General features: G+C 39.5%; 1 protein-coding gene and 1 non-coding gene across 2 annotated transcripts; both read right to left on the bottom strand.

Annotated features, from left to right (window-relative positions):
• Positions 1–1311: 1311 nt before the first annotated feature.
• On the bottom strand, positions 1312–1385 carry TRNAR-UCG (transfer RNA arginine (anticodon UCG)). The gene has a single exon. It is a non-coding gene; the product is annotated as a tRNA-Arg (tRNA).
• Positions 1386–7630: 6245 nt separating this feature from the next.
• On the bottom strand, positions 7631–17493 carry LOC149815705 (110 kDa U5 small nuclear ribonucleoprotein component CLO-like). The gene is made up of 10 exons (XM_089988552.1): positions 16643–17493; positions 13311–13379; positions 12007–13200; positions 11817–11915; positions 11552–11710; positions 10833–10918; positions 10553–10751; positions 10333–10443; positions 8453–8659; positions 7631–8234 (listed from the first exon to the last, which is right to left on the bottom strand). Exons 1-10 carry the CDS (start codon positions 17408–17410, stop codon positions 8139–8141), a joined length of 2988 nt encoding a protein of 995 aa, XP_089844678.1. The 5' UTR covers positions 17411–17493; the 3' UTR covers positions 7631–8138.
• Positions 17494–17714: the final 221 nt, after the last annotated feature.

The raw sequence follows: 17714 nt of genomic DNA, 5'->3' as shown, positions 1-17714 counted from the left end.
GATGTTGGGAGTAGGCGCATGCGAGATGGTTCGACATGCCCATCGAGAAATTTTTGTTCCATTGGTTCCTGTTATTTTTGTAAAAGGGGGGGGGGACGAAAATAACATAGGAATAAGAACGCGACAGACGCACCGTTGTCCGTCCCATCCAACATTTGTTGAAAATCGCCATTCTTAGCATAATTTTCGTTCGAATCACGCTGAGAACCGCGCATCAAACGCACCCTTAGGACCTGGGTATAGTCCGTGTAGTACTATGTGAGGAGTAGCTAGCTCAAGACAAATGTAATGGCTGCAGTCTCTACCAAAAACAATTTGCAGAGCAACCCATGTGCCCAACCTGCACTATGGTGTGGATCAGATTGAAACTTTTCAATACTCTACTCTAAACTGGTCCCAACTTGGGTTCGATTCAGCAAAGGGACAGGATGGACCAGTACTGAAGGAATGTCGGTTCCATCATAAATGCAAATATTCCATGGCCCCAACTCTAAGGGGGTGATTGGGAATTTGGAGCCACCAGTTATCCAGAAAAAGTAGGATAAGGTGGGAAATCACAATCATGGTGACGAATATATCACAAAAAGAGACAGATATTTTGCCGGCCATTTTGAACATTCAAAATGTCAGCTTCTCATGATATTTATGTTTTTGACCGGCAATGTTTCAGGGAGAAAGCAGGGTTTTATATATTTGATATAATTCCACTTTTCAGTGCCCCAATAAAGGTATACGTGAACCCATTATAATCTTTAGATAACTCCATCCAGGGAAATGAAAACCTACCCAATAAAAAAGCTCTCAAACCTACCTATTAAAAAATATGTATCAGATTTTCGGTATTTTTTTTTGAAATTTTCAGCATGATTGATTTACTAGAAATCGACACTTAGATCATACATTTTAAATAGAAAAAATGGTATTTGGAGCTTCAAAAATTTATAAAATTGTAGGCCGTTGATTTTTAAAACCTTATAAAAACATATTCATGCATAGGAATCAAATGCTTCAAAAACTGATTCTTATTAAAACAAGCACATAGATCACATATGTGAGGTCAGTATTTCAAAAAATACCTAAAAAACCTATAAATGTTTCTTACAGTTTAGGTTTTCATTCCCCACTCCATTCATTGAAATGCCTTGCAAGTATGCTTGCTTAGAGAAGCCAGACATATATCTTGTTAAGGACTTTAAAGCCGCGGATTGGTTGGTGTCTTCGTCTTCAATTTATGCATGATTAGTTCAGCTGCTGACCCACAATAGTTTTTCAAAATTTCCTTTTTTGAGGTAAAAAATTTTTAAGAGAATACGACCACACTGGGAGTCGAACCCAGGACCTTTTGATCCGAAGTCAAACGCGCTGATCCACTGCGCTATGCGGTCATTTCATAACAAGACATTGACTTGATATTTATTAGATTAGATTCTTGTAACCCAGAAGAACTTACTTTGGTTTAGCCCAAAGAAAACCCCATCACAGAGTCGTGACTGTCAAACTTAAGACTTCATTGTAACTGGATTATCTCACAAGGGCTTCACCTTCCTGGATAGAAGCAACCATGGTTTGTCACTTGACATGGGAACACCATCCTTCAAAACCCGCTGATGACGTTTCTTGCCACAAGGACGAAGCTGGGTATACTCTTTGGTGGTCAACAGGTTGGGGTGGCAAAACCTGACATGAGCCGCCAACCCGCTTCTTAGGCGAGTTCGTGTCATAAACGGGTCGACCCACCTACCCCGTTTATTAAATGGGTCGGGTTCGTGTTAGGGGTATGCCAACCCGCCAACCCGGCTGACCCATTTAATAAACGGGTTAGGCGGGCGGGTCAACCTGTTTTCCCGAACCCAACCCGCCCCAAACCCGTTTACCCGACCCCGACCCGCCCGCTAACCCACAAACCCGTTTACCAGACCCAACCCGTTTATTAAACGGGTTAACCGGGTTGTGTCTGGTTACCCGTTTAATAAACGGGTCGGGTTCGTGTTGAGGTATGCTGACCCGCCAACCCGACCCAATTGCCACCCCTATCAACAGGACCTCAAGGGTGAGGATTGAACAAGTCAATTTGAGCACTTATGACTACTATGTGTGCCTCCATGAATTGGAGGTTTGGATAAAATAAAAAGACTACACTTGGGTTTTGTTGATTATGCTTTTCGGTGCAAATTCTAAACTAGGCTTTATACTTGACCTTTGCTTTCCAATAGAACATGACTTAGAACACAAGATTGGTATTGATAGAGCCTTAGGTCATTGGTTAGAAGAAATTCCTACATAGTAGGAAATTAGGTTAAGTTTCTAATTACAAAACAAAGTATATGTACAAAAAGCCAACTAAGCATATCCCTCTTTCACCTTTCGTTGCAATACAAATAAAGCAAAAGTTAGAATTTGTACCCTTTCGTACGTTTCATAAGTAGTTGAACCATTTGACTAGGAGTGTCAACGGGCCTGGTTTACCCGGACCTGACCCGAACCAAACCCTATATGGTCCGGGTATATATGGTGATAAATAAGAAGATCAGATTAAGACTAGGGTTCAGACCCAAAGGTCTGATTAATACATGGATCCAGGTATAGTTTGTGAAATTTTACACCTGACCCGAGTTTCTATTAAGACCTACAAATTTTTAATGTAAAAATGATAAAAAATATGGTTTTTCTTGGTAAGGTCCGGGTTTTGTTCATGTAGTTCTTATTGGGTTGGGATATGGTTTTCTTATAGTGAATCCAATTAGACCCAAGTCTGGATCCGATATCATACCCAAACTTTTAGTCCAAGTCTGGTTTCACTTGGGTCCGAACGAAATCCAACCGGTTGACACCCCTACATTTGACTGGATGGAGATATAAGGGTGCTTGAGCTAACTTGGTAAAATTGAGATTTAAGTTTGGACTAAGTATCACTAGCCTATCTCCATCTTATCCATATTAATCGGCACGTTATCAAACTACACCACAGTTTTTCCAAAAAAAACTTGAGAAAATTCCATTTAAAAACCCGCTTTTGCCTCATAATCCAAAAGAGGCATCTTGTTTTCTAAAGGGATACTTCAGCACTCAACTTTCAGTGGGTTGTGTACAATAAAATTACTAAAATCTCCTCCTGCATAACACAGTATAAGGTAAATTTGATATTTATATACCAAAGGGGATTCAGCTTGTCTGGTAGGAGCAGCTAGTGCACGTCACCGTGTGTTGGGATGTTCATGTTCAAAACCCAATGGTATTGTTGTATAACTGGTAGGGTGCCTTTTTAAAAAAATGATTTTTATATGCATCTTAACCATGAAATTAACTTCAGATCTCTTTGACAAATTTAGAAAAGTTTAAAAAATGAAACCCATTTGAATTTTCAAAAAACACAAATGAAACCCCTTTTGAAATATCAAAAAAGCCACCACACATTGTCTGGCCTCTAGTTGGTAAAACCATCGAGGCCTCCCGGACCACCAGTGTCTTTCTAGACTTTAAGCCCAACCACTTTGCTTCTTCTTGGGAGATGAAGTTATGAGTGACAGCTGAATCGATCATGGCCTGAGTGACCGCCCCATTCATGATGGCATCCACGTACATGAGTGCCTTGCTAGACAAAGGCACACCAACACTCAATTCCTTGATCATTGATACTCTTTATAGAGTGTTCATCCTTGGTTGATCCAGTGGTGGATCTTCTCTCTGAGTTGCATTCACAGCCTTATCATCAATTCTCTTATTTTCATGATAGTTCAAGTTCTTGGCATATTGTCCCCAATAATTGTTTTGATTTTGGTTTTGATATTCTTGACGATTCTGCCCTTGGGCAGTCTATCTGTCATCTCAATTATCATTTTGTTTCTTGTTTCTAAAAGTTATCTTTTTCAACAGTCTTCCCTTATACTCAGATTTTCGCTAAAATTTTGAAAGTACTTCTACCATTGCTAAGGCACTAGCAAGATCCTGAGGTTTTTAGTTTCGCAACTCTCACTCTACCCAAAGTTATAGTCTCATCATGAAATAGTGGAGGTGATTTGTCTTCCCCATGTCTATAATCTCTGACATAAGGGATAAATAGGTCTTGACGTAGTCATGAATCAAATTGGTCTGCTTCACTCTCGTCATCTTCTTGTACGCTAGATAATTGGCATCCATTAAAAGAAAATGACTTTTCAATTTTCTTTTAAAGTCATCCTATGTATTAATGGTGCAAAGTCCTTTTTCTATGTCATTGTGTCTTCTTTGCCACCAGACAATGGCATCATCAACCAACCACGTTATTGGGGCTCAAATCTTAACGGTTTTATCCTTGATACGACTTGCTTTGAGGAGTTCCTCCATCTGCCACAGGAAATTTTTTACTTTCTTGGCATCGTGAGCACCAGAAAACTTCTTGGGCTTAGGAACCTTTAGACAAGTAGTTGATGTCTCGACTGCACCATTACCGTCGATTGTTGGCCGATGCTCTAGAGCTAGGATTCTGTGCTACAAAGCCTGGTTCTTCAGTTTCAACTTTAACATTGATCCCTCACGATGTCAAATCCAGTAATGATCGAGTCTACTCTATCTACACTGTAGACTTCATTTTATGCATATCCCATAGGAGTCTTTTCACCAATATTTCAAACTTGTTGGATTCTACCAAAAAGGTTTCCCACACTTCTTCGGTGGCGGACTCAGTCCTTAGTTCCTTTCCTTTGTCCTTCTTGCTCTTTGGCTTTTGTGGTATTACCACACCAGAATCCCCAGATGCCATGATCAACGATTGTCGCTTGGTTGAGTGAGACTCGACAAACTTTACCTTTCCCAAGGTGAAGTAGCTTTGGTACCAATTGTCACGTGCTAAACTTCAAATGCTTGTGCGGTGTTGGGCGAACATTGACCCAACAAGCCTTAGCGAGTTCAAAAAGCGAATGCAGTAGATCTTTTCAAAGGCAACAAGTGTGCATGTAGTATTACATGAAAACACACAATTACAAGGAGACAACAATCACAGAGCAAAGCAAGAAAGAGAGCATAGAGGGGAGAAATGAACGTTCAACAATAATCAATTCATTGAACGCGAGAACCATACAATAGTGTCACGCACCACATTCTCATTAAGGGAAATGCAAAATTACAGGTATGTAAATCCATACAAAGGGTTACAAGGTTGATAGGTTGTTGTAAGTCACGCAGAGCTTTCGGTAAGCTATTACAAGGTAAAACTGTGTAAAAAGTTTTGAGCCTAACAGTGCGGCACACAACTTACCTTAAGTGAAAAGCTATGCAAGCCTAGTGGAAGCGGATTTGAGGCAGTGCATATCATATGCATGCTTAGCATAGTCAAACGAGTCGATAGAGCGGAGCAATGTCAAAGTCTTTGTCATACAAGTGTTCAAGCCAATGAGGGATGGGTGTGTCGCCTTTTTGTGACGAGCGCACGAGCCGATAAGGGTCGATAAAGCCAACTATGTGTCTGAATAAACATCATGGACATTAGAGTGAGCATCGAGTTCCTGAGATGTGCTGAATGGGAGGCATATTGTATTTTAGTACATGTGCGTCCCATGGAGTGTAGCATGCATCCTACGAGTAACCTCCTATTGCGATGGAGAAGACTTTTCGGCCATCAACCTAAGCTAGTTGTTAGTATGACATAGTGAAACTCTCTAGCCAAGAAAAATCATCATTGCTCGATATGCACTCGTCAAGCCCCTCGCAAGGGTGCAAGGTTGAGCGGCAAGGCAGATGACAAAACAGACCCTGCTCATGCTTGAGATACCCATGAAAAAATTGCATATTCATGAGCACCCATGTGCACTTCGATGTGTTATTCACGAGACATAGAGGTTGCCCACTCCAGACCACATAGTGGTGCATCAATGTAAGTTAAGAAGAAAGTTCTCTATATAGGTGTTATAGGCGTTGACCCCCACCAATAGGAGGAACCTTAATATCTCTTGAAAACGTACTGCTTTTGTTTTCAATGGAGTTACCAAACATAAACTTCGTATTTTGCTGAAATGACCATACTAAAGTCTTTCCACATATGAACGTATCAATGAGATTTGGATATTGGCTCAGTTATTCTCAATGTGCATGGAGATACACGGCTCTGAAGTTTGAACGAGCTTGTATGGGCACCGACGTGGCACCTCCAGATGAAGTAGCTCTTTTATGTGTTATGACTTCATAGACATGTTTCCCATATATGATTGTGTGAGAATACTTGACTGGGACACATGGATGTCTTCCATTTATGGGCTTAAAGTTGAGATGGGTCACGGGTGGCGAAGCACCCTCGAAACATGACACATAACAGCGGGTGGCCGGAGAGACTCTTGTGGCCCAAAGCATGGAGCTAAGGAGATGCTCTTAAGATATAGCGTGCACACTAAGGCTTGGTTGTTGAGTTTTTTACGAGCGATGTAGTGTTGCTTCTTGCCGCCACCGCATGCCAAGGCAAAGACATAGGCTTTTCATTTAGCAACGTGCAAGACACCATGGACCCTATAGCACGGTACACACGTGTTGCTTTCAGCCAGTGACCAATAAAGTTTGGCACAAACAACTGGTCTTATGTCCAATAGTTGCATGCCCACTGCCTTATTCAAAAATAGCAAATGAGGGATATAAAAGTACCCTGAAAGTGCATCAACCAATGGAACTTTTCTTTTCATTTGCACATGTTCCATTCAGGACAGACCAGGGCAACTTGACCACGTACTTAATAATATTATTAACAATAACCTAGAAAAAGCTGACTAACTTTTCAGTATTTACAAAAAATCCACCTAATAGTTTACTTATTATATTTAATTGCCTCTTTTATAATTTATTATAATTTTTTTAAAGACACACTTGGCCTTAACTTCACCTTTGTTTAATCACATAAGTGGCTAAAATGCCCTGATTATTGGTTTGTTTAACAGAAGACCAAAGATGACATAAGATAAGGTTAAAAATGTCATTTCATACCTCAGGTGGCCATTTTAAAATGCATTCAGATAAAGTAGATAGTTAGATGTACTAATCCAAACTTTTGGTGGCTATTTGCTCCTATCAAACAAGTTGGGCAGCTTTTTGTAAACTATTCTTCTTAACATAATTCAATACTCCTCCCATCAACTTGCACATCAACCAGATCCTGATTCAGATCAAATTTATACACAACCCCAACAGCCAAAACTGGATAGTAGCCACCATGATTTCAGTTGTATGACAAAGGATCAGGGTGGCTCAATAGGAGTTTTTTTATCGTTTTACGAAATATTTTTCTTTTAAATGAACACGTATTTAAATACTGCATCTATTTTAGCACTTCTTTTTCAAGTGTTGAATAACAGAAAAATCTCACCAAACCATTATAGGATATGGTCACAGATCTTAGCTGGAAGGCTGACTCCAGATTCCAGAATTGCTTTCAAACTGTATTTTCAGACGATTTACCTCGGACCCAGCCAAAACAAATGTGCTTGTGAAAAGTGGACAAAAACAGGCTACAAATTTTGTATTGTATTCTTGGACCACTTTTTTCATTTAACAAAAATTCCAATAGGGGGTTTCACGATGATTAGAACTGCATCTTAAGTACCACATCTGGACATCAAGTTTCATGCGTGAACAGATGAAATTGAAAAAGGAAAAAAGCAATCACAAGCTTGAGTTTTGGGGTAAATGGAACCTTGCTGAATCATATGCAATTATAAGCACTTCATGAGATGGCATATTCAAACATTTTGATGATAAAGCAATATGAGCATATGACTACATTCGTGCACAGGCTGAGCAGGATGATCATTCTATTTGCTGGGGAAATCAGGACAGATAATTTACAATGCCATCGCTCAGGCTCAAAATTGTCACACTTTGAGAACACACCTGTAATGCGCTTACTCTGGCCTCAATTGAGCAGGAGAACATGAACTGCCTCAAATAGTCATGTTGGATTGGTACCTTCATCGAGCCAAAATTTCAAACAGGCCATGCTCGCACTGTATAACAAACAGGTTTACATGTGCACTTGCAATAGAGAAACCTAAAATGCTACTGAACTTGAATAGATAGCACGATTTTCATTCTCCTAGCTGGACAGGAAAGATCACATGGCTGCTCTATCCTGTCCTCTTTTCATGGGTGTGCTGAAAAGAACAAATTTCCACATGCCAATGGTTTCACAGTATATGCTGCAAATCAGCATCTTGTCTGGCCAGCTCAAGCAACATAGGATCATCAAAGAATTTGTTGATGCTCACATCTTCACTCATACCCTGCAACAAATTCAAGTTGCTTCAGTTTAAGATCAACGCAGTGAAGGTCATTAAAATTGCCCATGTATTCATAAATATGCATCTTCCTTTTATGCATGCAGTACTCATCAGTACCAAAGAGAAAATACAAGGTTCGCCATCATCCAGCGCAAACACTGTCCAGCACCAGTGTTTTGTACATGTCTATGCACTTGTAGATATACATTTATACTGCATACCTTTCTACGCCTTGTCTTCACCATGAACTCACGAGCCAAGTGTTGAACTGGTGCAGGCTCTAGAGGTCGCAGGACAACAGATTTATCTAATGGATCACCAGGAACTATAGCCCAATGATCAAAGACTGACATGCAAAAGGCCTGCCCCTGTGTGTGATACCTCAGATCCGTCTCAAAACCAAAGGATTCGATCACGGGCAAAAAGGCCTGCAAGTTTAAATAAGCAGCTCCAGATTGTTACTCATCAAGATCATATCAAGTGCTTTCCCTATCTTTTTACCCACAAACATTTTAAAGATTGAAAAAAAATATAATGGTTCCAATCATGTCAACGTAACATACCAAAGTGAACCTCAACACCAAGTCATTTAACATTAATGCCCAATAGGGGGGTTTAATACATTGTATTGATTCAGATGATCCCACCTATACTAGTATACCAAATATATTATAGACGTCATGGTCATACACAAGATGGCTATTATGGGCCTAATCTTTTCAGTGATTCAATAAATGGAAGTATCAAACATGATGAGATACAGCTTTTATGGGCTTTAGTGACCTTGAGAAAAAGCATAATAAGAAAAGATCTAGATGGCCCACTGATCATGCCACCTATACACTCCTAAGACAACACCTGGGTTACAATATAGTGCAAAAAATAATAATAATGATGCCTAGTGCTTGAGTGACACCACACAGAACTGTCATGATCCATATATATTTTGGGAGCATTAGTATACAGTGCATTTACTAAGACTTAAAATTCATCCATGAGAACATGCAAAGTTGGATGAGATCATAATATGATATTATCATGGTCAACTTACTACTCAAGATGCTATCCATGAGAACATGCAAAGTTGGATGAGAACATAATATGATATTATCATGGTCAACTTACCACTCAAGATGCTATCCATGAGAACATGCAAAGTTGGTTGAGATCATAATATGTTAATATCATGGTCGACTTACTACTCAAGATGCTATTTTACACAAACAATTTGTTTTGTATACCTGAGAGAAAGACATTGGCAGTGCAGAGTGAACCAATATAACTCAAACATAATTTATGCTATGATCAATAATAGTTTGGGGCATTTCCAGTACTGACAATTCAAATCACTTCTCTCAGATGTGATCAGGTTTTTTTTAATGGAACTTTAATGATACAATTGTTACCAGAAGCCTGTTTCCTCGAAAGTCACTTTGAGAGCTGAAGTCAGGCCTTTCTAAACTCATGTCATGGGATGCATGCTTACAAAAACATGCGATGATTTCATGGCATCGCAATTGCATTTTCATCAGAATACAACATATTTCAATAATTAAAGAAACTGTGATTCTTATAGAAAGGCAACTATAACTACCCAATATTAATTAAATTTCGGTCCTCTCAAAAAGAAAATCCAGTGATGAATGACAACCTATTTTTATATTTTTAACAAAAATACATATTCATCTGTATCATTATAAGAATGTGCACAGCTACATGCTCTATCATAGATTTTTACACAAGAGTTGATTTGTTATTCCTACTTACTCTCGTTTATGGTATTAGTGTGAGATTAAGCACATGCCAATCTATGTTTTTGTATTAATATGCATACAGTAGATTCTTTTTTTCACTTCCCACCACGCTTCTTAACTCCACTTCCCTCTCTAGCGATCTTTACAAACCATTGGCATCAATCTAGTATCTCCATAGAGTCATGTCACCCACTTTTTATGGAAGTCAAAACTGAATAAACGAAATTGCAAGAGGATAACTGCAGGTAACAGATAATCTAATTTGTCATAGTCAACTCTAGCCAACCTACATGGTCCATGTCAGCACGAGAGAGAGAGAGGGGGGGAGAGATGACACTATACTGTACCTTAACAATATAAGCAGGGGTCCCTGGCTTTGGAACATCAGCAGTTACATGTCCCCGTCTCCGTGACAACACCGTGTAAATTGCAGAAACGCAATCTATAGGAGTTTGGATCTGATGGCCCAAAAAAACACGACGAAAAAAATAGTTATAAGTAGAAAGCAAAATATCAAGCTACAAGAGAGTTCAGTAATCCTCCCGGAACATTTACATCAACCCTTACCTCTACATAGTACACAGGTTCCATCAGGCGTGGAGTTGCCATGAGAAAAGCTGAATATGCCACTCGCCTAGCTGTAGGAATCATCTGACCACCACCCCTGTGCAAAGGCTCTGATGCAATATTTGCATCCAGAATTTTAAATTTAACATTTCGAATGGGTTCATCACAAAGTGGTCCCTCACGAGCACCCCATTGAAACCTACAGGACATTGATGCAAATAAACAACTATGTAAACAAACATACTCTACATGACATGACAAGCCATGATATGAAACCTACCCTTGAACAATGGAGTCTTTGACAGCATTCAGCAAACTCTTATCAACTTCACCAGGTAATGTATCATCCAAAAGTATGTTTGGTCCCTGCATGGCAAGAAAATGCATTGTAACGATACTTTTCCTCTCTTTTTTCTGATGACCACTAGAATGAAATTCAAGGACTTCAAATCCAAGGGTCCACAAAACAATCAGCATGGTTGTGGTTATGACAACCATGAGGAAAGAGAAATTTTGTAGAAGAACCAAATGATGATTTTTTCTGTACCTGCTTCTATCAAAATGAATGCAAACAAAATTCAATTTTAGAGAGAGAGAAAGGAACAACTTTTTTATCACATCATATTTGGAAATCATGTCACAGGTAAAAGAATTATTTCCTGAAATATCCTTTATCTTTGTATTAGTGCCAAAGTATATTGACAAGCACGTAGCACACCAACAAAGGTAAGTCTTTCATGGGAATTTTTGTGCGCATAAAAGGTAATGAGGAAATTGGTGACAGCAAACGCATCATACAGCCATAAGTACAAAACACCTAGCATTTGCACCTACATGGAAAACTAATCAAGTGGCCTAAAAAAAAAAGGCAAGAGCATGCCAAGTGGAATCACACTTCAAAGCCTCTAATGATCACCACACTGTAACAACTAAAATGACTTGCTATCTGCATGAATGAGGTGCATGATATATTTCAAAATTTATCTGAACTATTAACACCTGCTTATCTGGTCCAAATGCCCATATAGATCGTGCTGCCAGCAAATCCCAATCATATTTATCTTTGAAGAAGTCTCCAATTGTCTTCCTTGACCAATCAAGACTGACAACACCATTCTCTATATCTTCAGATAGACCTTTCTCAAGCGGCTCTGCAAGCTGTACCCAAATGATGAAAAATTAAAATCTTAAAAATGGTATGGCTGAAAACTGTCTTAGAACTGACCAACAAGGGGAAGGAAACAGAGGGTCGATCTTAATTTACCATAGTTATTCTATTTTTCTTATTTGGTGTCTCTGCAAAACATTTGATTGAGGAGGACTCCACAACTGTTTCACAGAATGAAACAACAGGATCTGCCACCTAGACAGAAAAAGATTTTTTGCCAACCAAAACTAAGGTAAAAATGTTCCCAAATCATAAATCTGTATCATTATTATGTTCAAAAACAAACCTTGACTTCCACTTCCGAGTAAAGTTCCCTCAGATCCTTCATTATAGAATCCAAATATATCTCCCCTGTGCCTAAAATTGTGTGCTCCCCAGATTCTTCAACTTTGGTTATCGCTAAAGGATAGCTCTTGCTGATCTTCCGAAGTCCTTCCACCATTTTGGGCAATTCACTAGGATTTAGGGGCTCAGTTGCTGTCTTCACAACAGGAAGAGTATTAAAGCGAAGAGGGCGAAAGATATAGACATCTTCATCTGTTTCCAGTGGACAAAGTGTTGCAGTCTTCATAATGGATTCATCCACACCCTCAATGAGGACCCAAGAACCTGCAGGTGCTTCACTAATGGGAAGACGATAGCGAGCTTGGTAAACCCACAACTTCGTGACTGATTTGACTGCCATGTCCTCTTCATCATCAGGTGAATAACCTTCACCTAGGACACGTACAGTCTGTCCAGTTTGGATTCTTCCACTGTAAACTCTACCAAAAGCATCAAATACACTGCAATCAGACTTAGGGTAAAGTTTTGTTATATTGACCATGAGGGGACCTGATGGATCACAATCTTTCATAGCTTCAAAAACTAATGATGATTGTGGTCCAGTATATATGTGCTCTACCTTTCTCATTGCAGCATCCTTAGCAGATGGAATGTGCTCAACAAGCATATCAGTGAATCCAGTTGCAGATCCAAAAACTGAGCTGCACGCCAATCTCAACAGAGGCCTCACATTCAATTTATATGCTGCATTGCTAAGTGTCACACCTAACTCGACAAGAGTGGCCTCAACGCTCTTCCTATGTTCACCTATCACTTGACTGTATATCTTGTAAAGAGGTTCAAGAACAAACTGCACAAATGATCTTTCACCTCCACTAAGAGGAGGTTTCTTTCTGAATACTCTAGCATCAGAATGATAATATAAGTCCCCCCATAGACGAGCTGCAAACTTACTAGCATCAAATGGTATTCCATGGAGTTTAACATATAATTTTGCAAATGATTGCAAGGTGAAGGACCATCCTGCACTTGCACTAGCAAAACAAACATTTCCAGCAGCTGGATCAATTATCTGAACACCTCCTGCTGTGGTAGAGAAAGCTGAGATAAGATCATTGATAACTTCAAGTGTATGCCTCAACTTGAAGTATGCATCCGTTGGTGGCAACTTAAGTTCAGTTATCAAGCGGTCAACCTTCAAAAGAAAAAAATAAAACTCTGGTGGGATCCATGCAGAAGATAAAAGATAGTAAAAAATGAATACGCAAAAAAAGTTATAGTACGGTAATAAAGTTGAAGAATCACCTTATTTATCACTACTACGATAGGAAGTCTTTCTTGTATTGCATGACGTATAGCCCTTTCTGTGTTTACCTGTTCAAGATTTTCAAGTGGACAAGAACTTCAGAATGGCTGCAGCTATTCACTTAGAGAATCTGAAGACACATGCCCAACAGATAAAAAACTTCATTCTGAAAAAGGTAGTCATTGTTTTATGAAACCAACCCTCTTTGTTAAGAATCAACATTCATGATTCAACAATATTAGGGTCACTCAATCACTGTGCCTAAAGATTATTAGCAAATAATATTTTAGTTATTTGGTTTCAGTATTAGATACTGTGTGACTTGTAAGGATCCCTTTTGGCTTGAGTTAAGCACGAGGTTATTAATTTCAAGTTGCGACTCTTGTGAGAATCACTGTGGTCATTTTAAGGGGAATTGATGCGTGTGCACGTCACACATTTCCAAACATAGATCCTGAAACTCTTGGTTAAACCCACATAAGTGTTAAATTAGTTAATCAAGCACCCTATTGATATATCTAGTTGAAAAAAGTGAAACAGGTTCAGATCATATAGTGCTAATCATTGCCAAACATAAAGTGCTAATCACTGTAAAACAATGTCGTAGAAAATACTCCAACATGCACTAAAAGGGTCTCAGATACAAATCCTTCATATAGCATAAAATCGTAAATACACAAAAAAGATCTATAATTAAATATAGAACTTACGTTGAAATATAAAAATTAAAAGTATGTATACTTGACATTTTCACCACGAGGAGAAAGATTATAATTAATAAGAAAGTGAACACACGAAAGAAAAATATCAACAATCATTGAGTATATAACTCATGATAACGTAAGAGGCAATAGACAATAAAATAATCACATAACATCTGATGCAAATGACATTGACCTATTCCAGTTTTTCTAACATCTAGCATCTCATTTACTCATTACTTCTTCATACGCCCAAGAACTTCCACCAGATTCATGTGTTGCCAGCTTTTTAGGGTAGCAAAATACCTCCTCTGGAGGTAATGTTTGAGTTTTCTTAATTTTTGGTGCTGATGGTTGCCCATTAATCATTCACGACCTTCTAGTATTAGTCGTATCTTTTCATTTCTAGCAAACTAGGTATGACTTATGCAGATATGAAGAAATTGTAAAAGATTTTCATAGTATTGTATTAATATATTGATCTCCACTTGCAAGGCATTTCAACAAATATTCTGTCCTTAATGTCAGTGGAACAGACAATAAGCTGTATCCAGGCTTTGAAAACCAGTAAACAAGGTTTCCATGTCAAATGGTCCTCGCCACTTGCTCTCATTGTCATTGACTCATTAGTAGGCCTCACTCAAATATATACTTTTGTCAAACTCAATCATGAATCAAGCTTGTCATCATAGTTTTCGAAGTTGATCAATTTGAATGAGATACACACCCAACATACAATTAGGAATACTAAAAGCTCACAAAGTAGGTGATGAATCATCACTTCAAGGATTTGATGTATCTAGCCACTTGCCTCATGGTTTTCGTCTCTTCCTCTCCTAAGTTCCTAGATCTAACCTTATGAATGAATCAGGCAGCTTGAGGGTCTAAGAATAGAGAAAAAATTACTAACATTTCCAATATTTGAAAAGTTAAAAAACCTAGAAGACTAGAACGAGAGGAGAAACTCCTCTCTCTTGTTTTAGGTTTGAAAATAGGATTAAAAGGCAATATTTATTCCAAAAAATACAAATCAAATGGTCAACAAAAAAAAGAAAAACCCAAAATCTCTCAATTTCGACGAATAATCACTCATATGATATTGAATACGTTGCAAAATAAATATAGCATGCTAGAGCTTGTATCATATGACAAAAATACAGTATGACAATTGCAATTTTCCTATACGATGCAATGCAATACAGTGTGGCAGTTAAAAGCTAAACAAATTTAGCTCATCAAATCCTATTCACTACCATAGCAGCTAATGGGTTTTGGACCATTTCAAAGCTGGAAAAAGTGAAGGAAAGTGACATTATAACAACACAATGCTAATATTCAAATTCGTTTTCAGCATCACTAATGCTTGGAATTGACCAGTGCACTAATAGTGCAAGCTTATTTATTTCTGAGGCAAATAAAAAGGGGATGAAAGGCCTGCATCATAACCACAAATAAGTCACATCCAGTTTAGCTTTTCAAGACAAAAATTCCCTTGGCAATTCCCAATTTCAACATACCACCTTTTCGACTCTAGCTTTAAGCCAGTCTTTGATAGTCTATTGTGATTAACAAACTGATAACATGATGGATGTATACATGTATTAATAACTGATAACATGTATTCTGTTCATGCAAATTTGAAAAATCCAATGAGTTTCTGATGTTACATAAGTAATTACTGTGAAGTAAGATTTGACTGTCCACTCTGCATTTTGATAATGTCATTAATTTTCATTTGTTGTGTTTCCTGGAAATATTCCTACTGTTGCATTGAACAATTGAATGAATCTAATTTATGGTGCTGTGAGATTGTATTAAGATTTAAAAAGTCGTGGTTTGCATGCAATGTGCACTGTTGCTTGTGATTTATCGTGACTGATTATATGGTGGTTATAATTTCTATAGCATGTTTTTATGTCTTCTTACATTTGAAGAATTGAACCTGTTAATTTTAGCATTTTAGCACATATGTTTAAAAATACGAATTGGGTCACTAGTCAGAACCTAGGCCAACCCCTAGTGCTTTTGAATGCATAAGATTTTAGTGAAGAAATACAATTTTTTGTGAAAAAATAAAAATGAGTTCTCGTTTATAGTTTACTCTACAATTCAGTTCCCAGGTTGAACATTTTGCATTTTGATGAAGGTATAACTCCGGTGCTTAAAAACCTCATGCATTCAAAAGTGTACTTCTCGCAACTGAGAAAGTATGCTTGCAAAGCAGGCTTCGGGGAAGCGAGCTTGCAAGGATGCATAAAAGCTTCTAGTAACCATGATTAGAATTCATTATACGAAGCGAGCTTGGTTGTGGAGGGTTAAGATATCGTTTCCAATACATCCAGAAATGGTGGCAAATTTGAGAATTTATAAAGGAATCTACAAGTAGAAGGTTTAAAGAGAAGATTCTCATCAAGACGTTGATTAACTAGATCAACAGATTCCCCATTATGTTCCTAACGTATAGCAATCATTACCCCTTTCATACTAAACTACCGCAAAACAAATCAAAGCAAAAATACAGTACCCACTACCTCATTCTCCGCAAATTGCTATAGCAGCAAAGGTGGATTTTTTTAGGGAATACGTTTGGTTGCCTCTAAGAAACAAAACGTGTAGCAACCATATCTTACCATGACGCCATCCGCCGCATCGACGACCACCACTGCACCATCCGCTAGCCGCAGCGCAGCGGTCATCTCGTCCGAGAAATTGACGTGGCCGGGTGTGTCCATGATGTTGCAGAGGTACGATTTCCCGTTCCCGTCCTCGAGCACGAGCGACATGGGCATGGCCTTGATCGAAATCCGCCGCTCCTGCTCGTCGATCCGGGTATCCGTATACCGCATATGCTTCTCGCTTTCGGAGTCAAAAGTGGAGATGTGGTGGGTCTGCTCGACGAGCATGTCCATGAAGACGGTCTTGCCGTGGTGGATGTGGCCGACGAGGGCGACGTTCCGGACGAGGGTTGGGTTCGACATGAGGCCAAGGAGGAACTGGTCGGAGACGTAGGTGGAGGAGTCCTTGACGCCGAGCTCGAACTTGAGGTTGCGGGGGGGTTTGATGATCGGCTGCTCCAGTGGCTGCTCGTCCTCGTCCATCACGAGGGTCTCGACGCCCTCTCCGTAGACCTCCTCTGCAGTGGGGTAGTACTTCTTGTCCTCCGCCAGCACCACCTGCCCCTCGAGCTCGTCTGCGTCCTCGCCGGCGCCATGACGCTCCGAGAGCCAGCCGTTCGGCGCCAAGGCGTCGTCGTCGTCGGACGCCCGGCGCATCTCCTCGTCCCCCTCCTCGTCGTCGTCGCCGGCGTCGCCGCCAGGGGACCCGCCGTCGGAGTCGGCGTCGGAGTCGATGTCCGGGCCGATGTAATTGCCGAACTCGTCGTAGAGACTATCGTCCATGGCGGCAAGAGAGAGAGAGAGAGAGAGAGAGAGAGAGAGAAATCGAAGTTGAAAAACCCTCGAGTTTCAGAGAGAGAGAGAGAGAGAGAGAGAAACCCTAGCGTTGCAGAGTGTGACCAAGTAGCAACTAAATGGTTCCGGTTCTGAATGGATACAAGTATACTATAACCAACTCCGATCTCACTGGATATGGAAGGATCCAGTACAGATTCGTATTTGGGTTGGTAAAGGCCTTACCGGGTCGGAACCCCATGAGTTCCACATTTGCCTGATCCGAACTTTCCCCGATTATTACGAATGCTGC

Source organism: Nuphar pumila, chromosome 15 (assembly GCF_984573655.1).
Source record: "Nuphar pumila chromosome 15, dmNupPumi1.hap1.1, whole genome shotgun sequence".
NCBI lineage: Eukaryota > Viridiplantae > Streptophyta > Magnoliopsida > Nymphaeales > Nymphaeaceae > Nuphar > Nuphar pumila.
The sequence above is the reverse complement of the archived record's forward strand: the minus strand, read 5'-3'. Positions and strand labels throughout refer to the sequence as shown.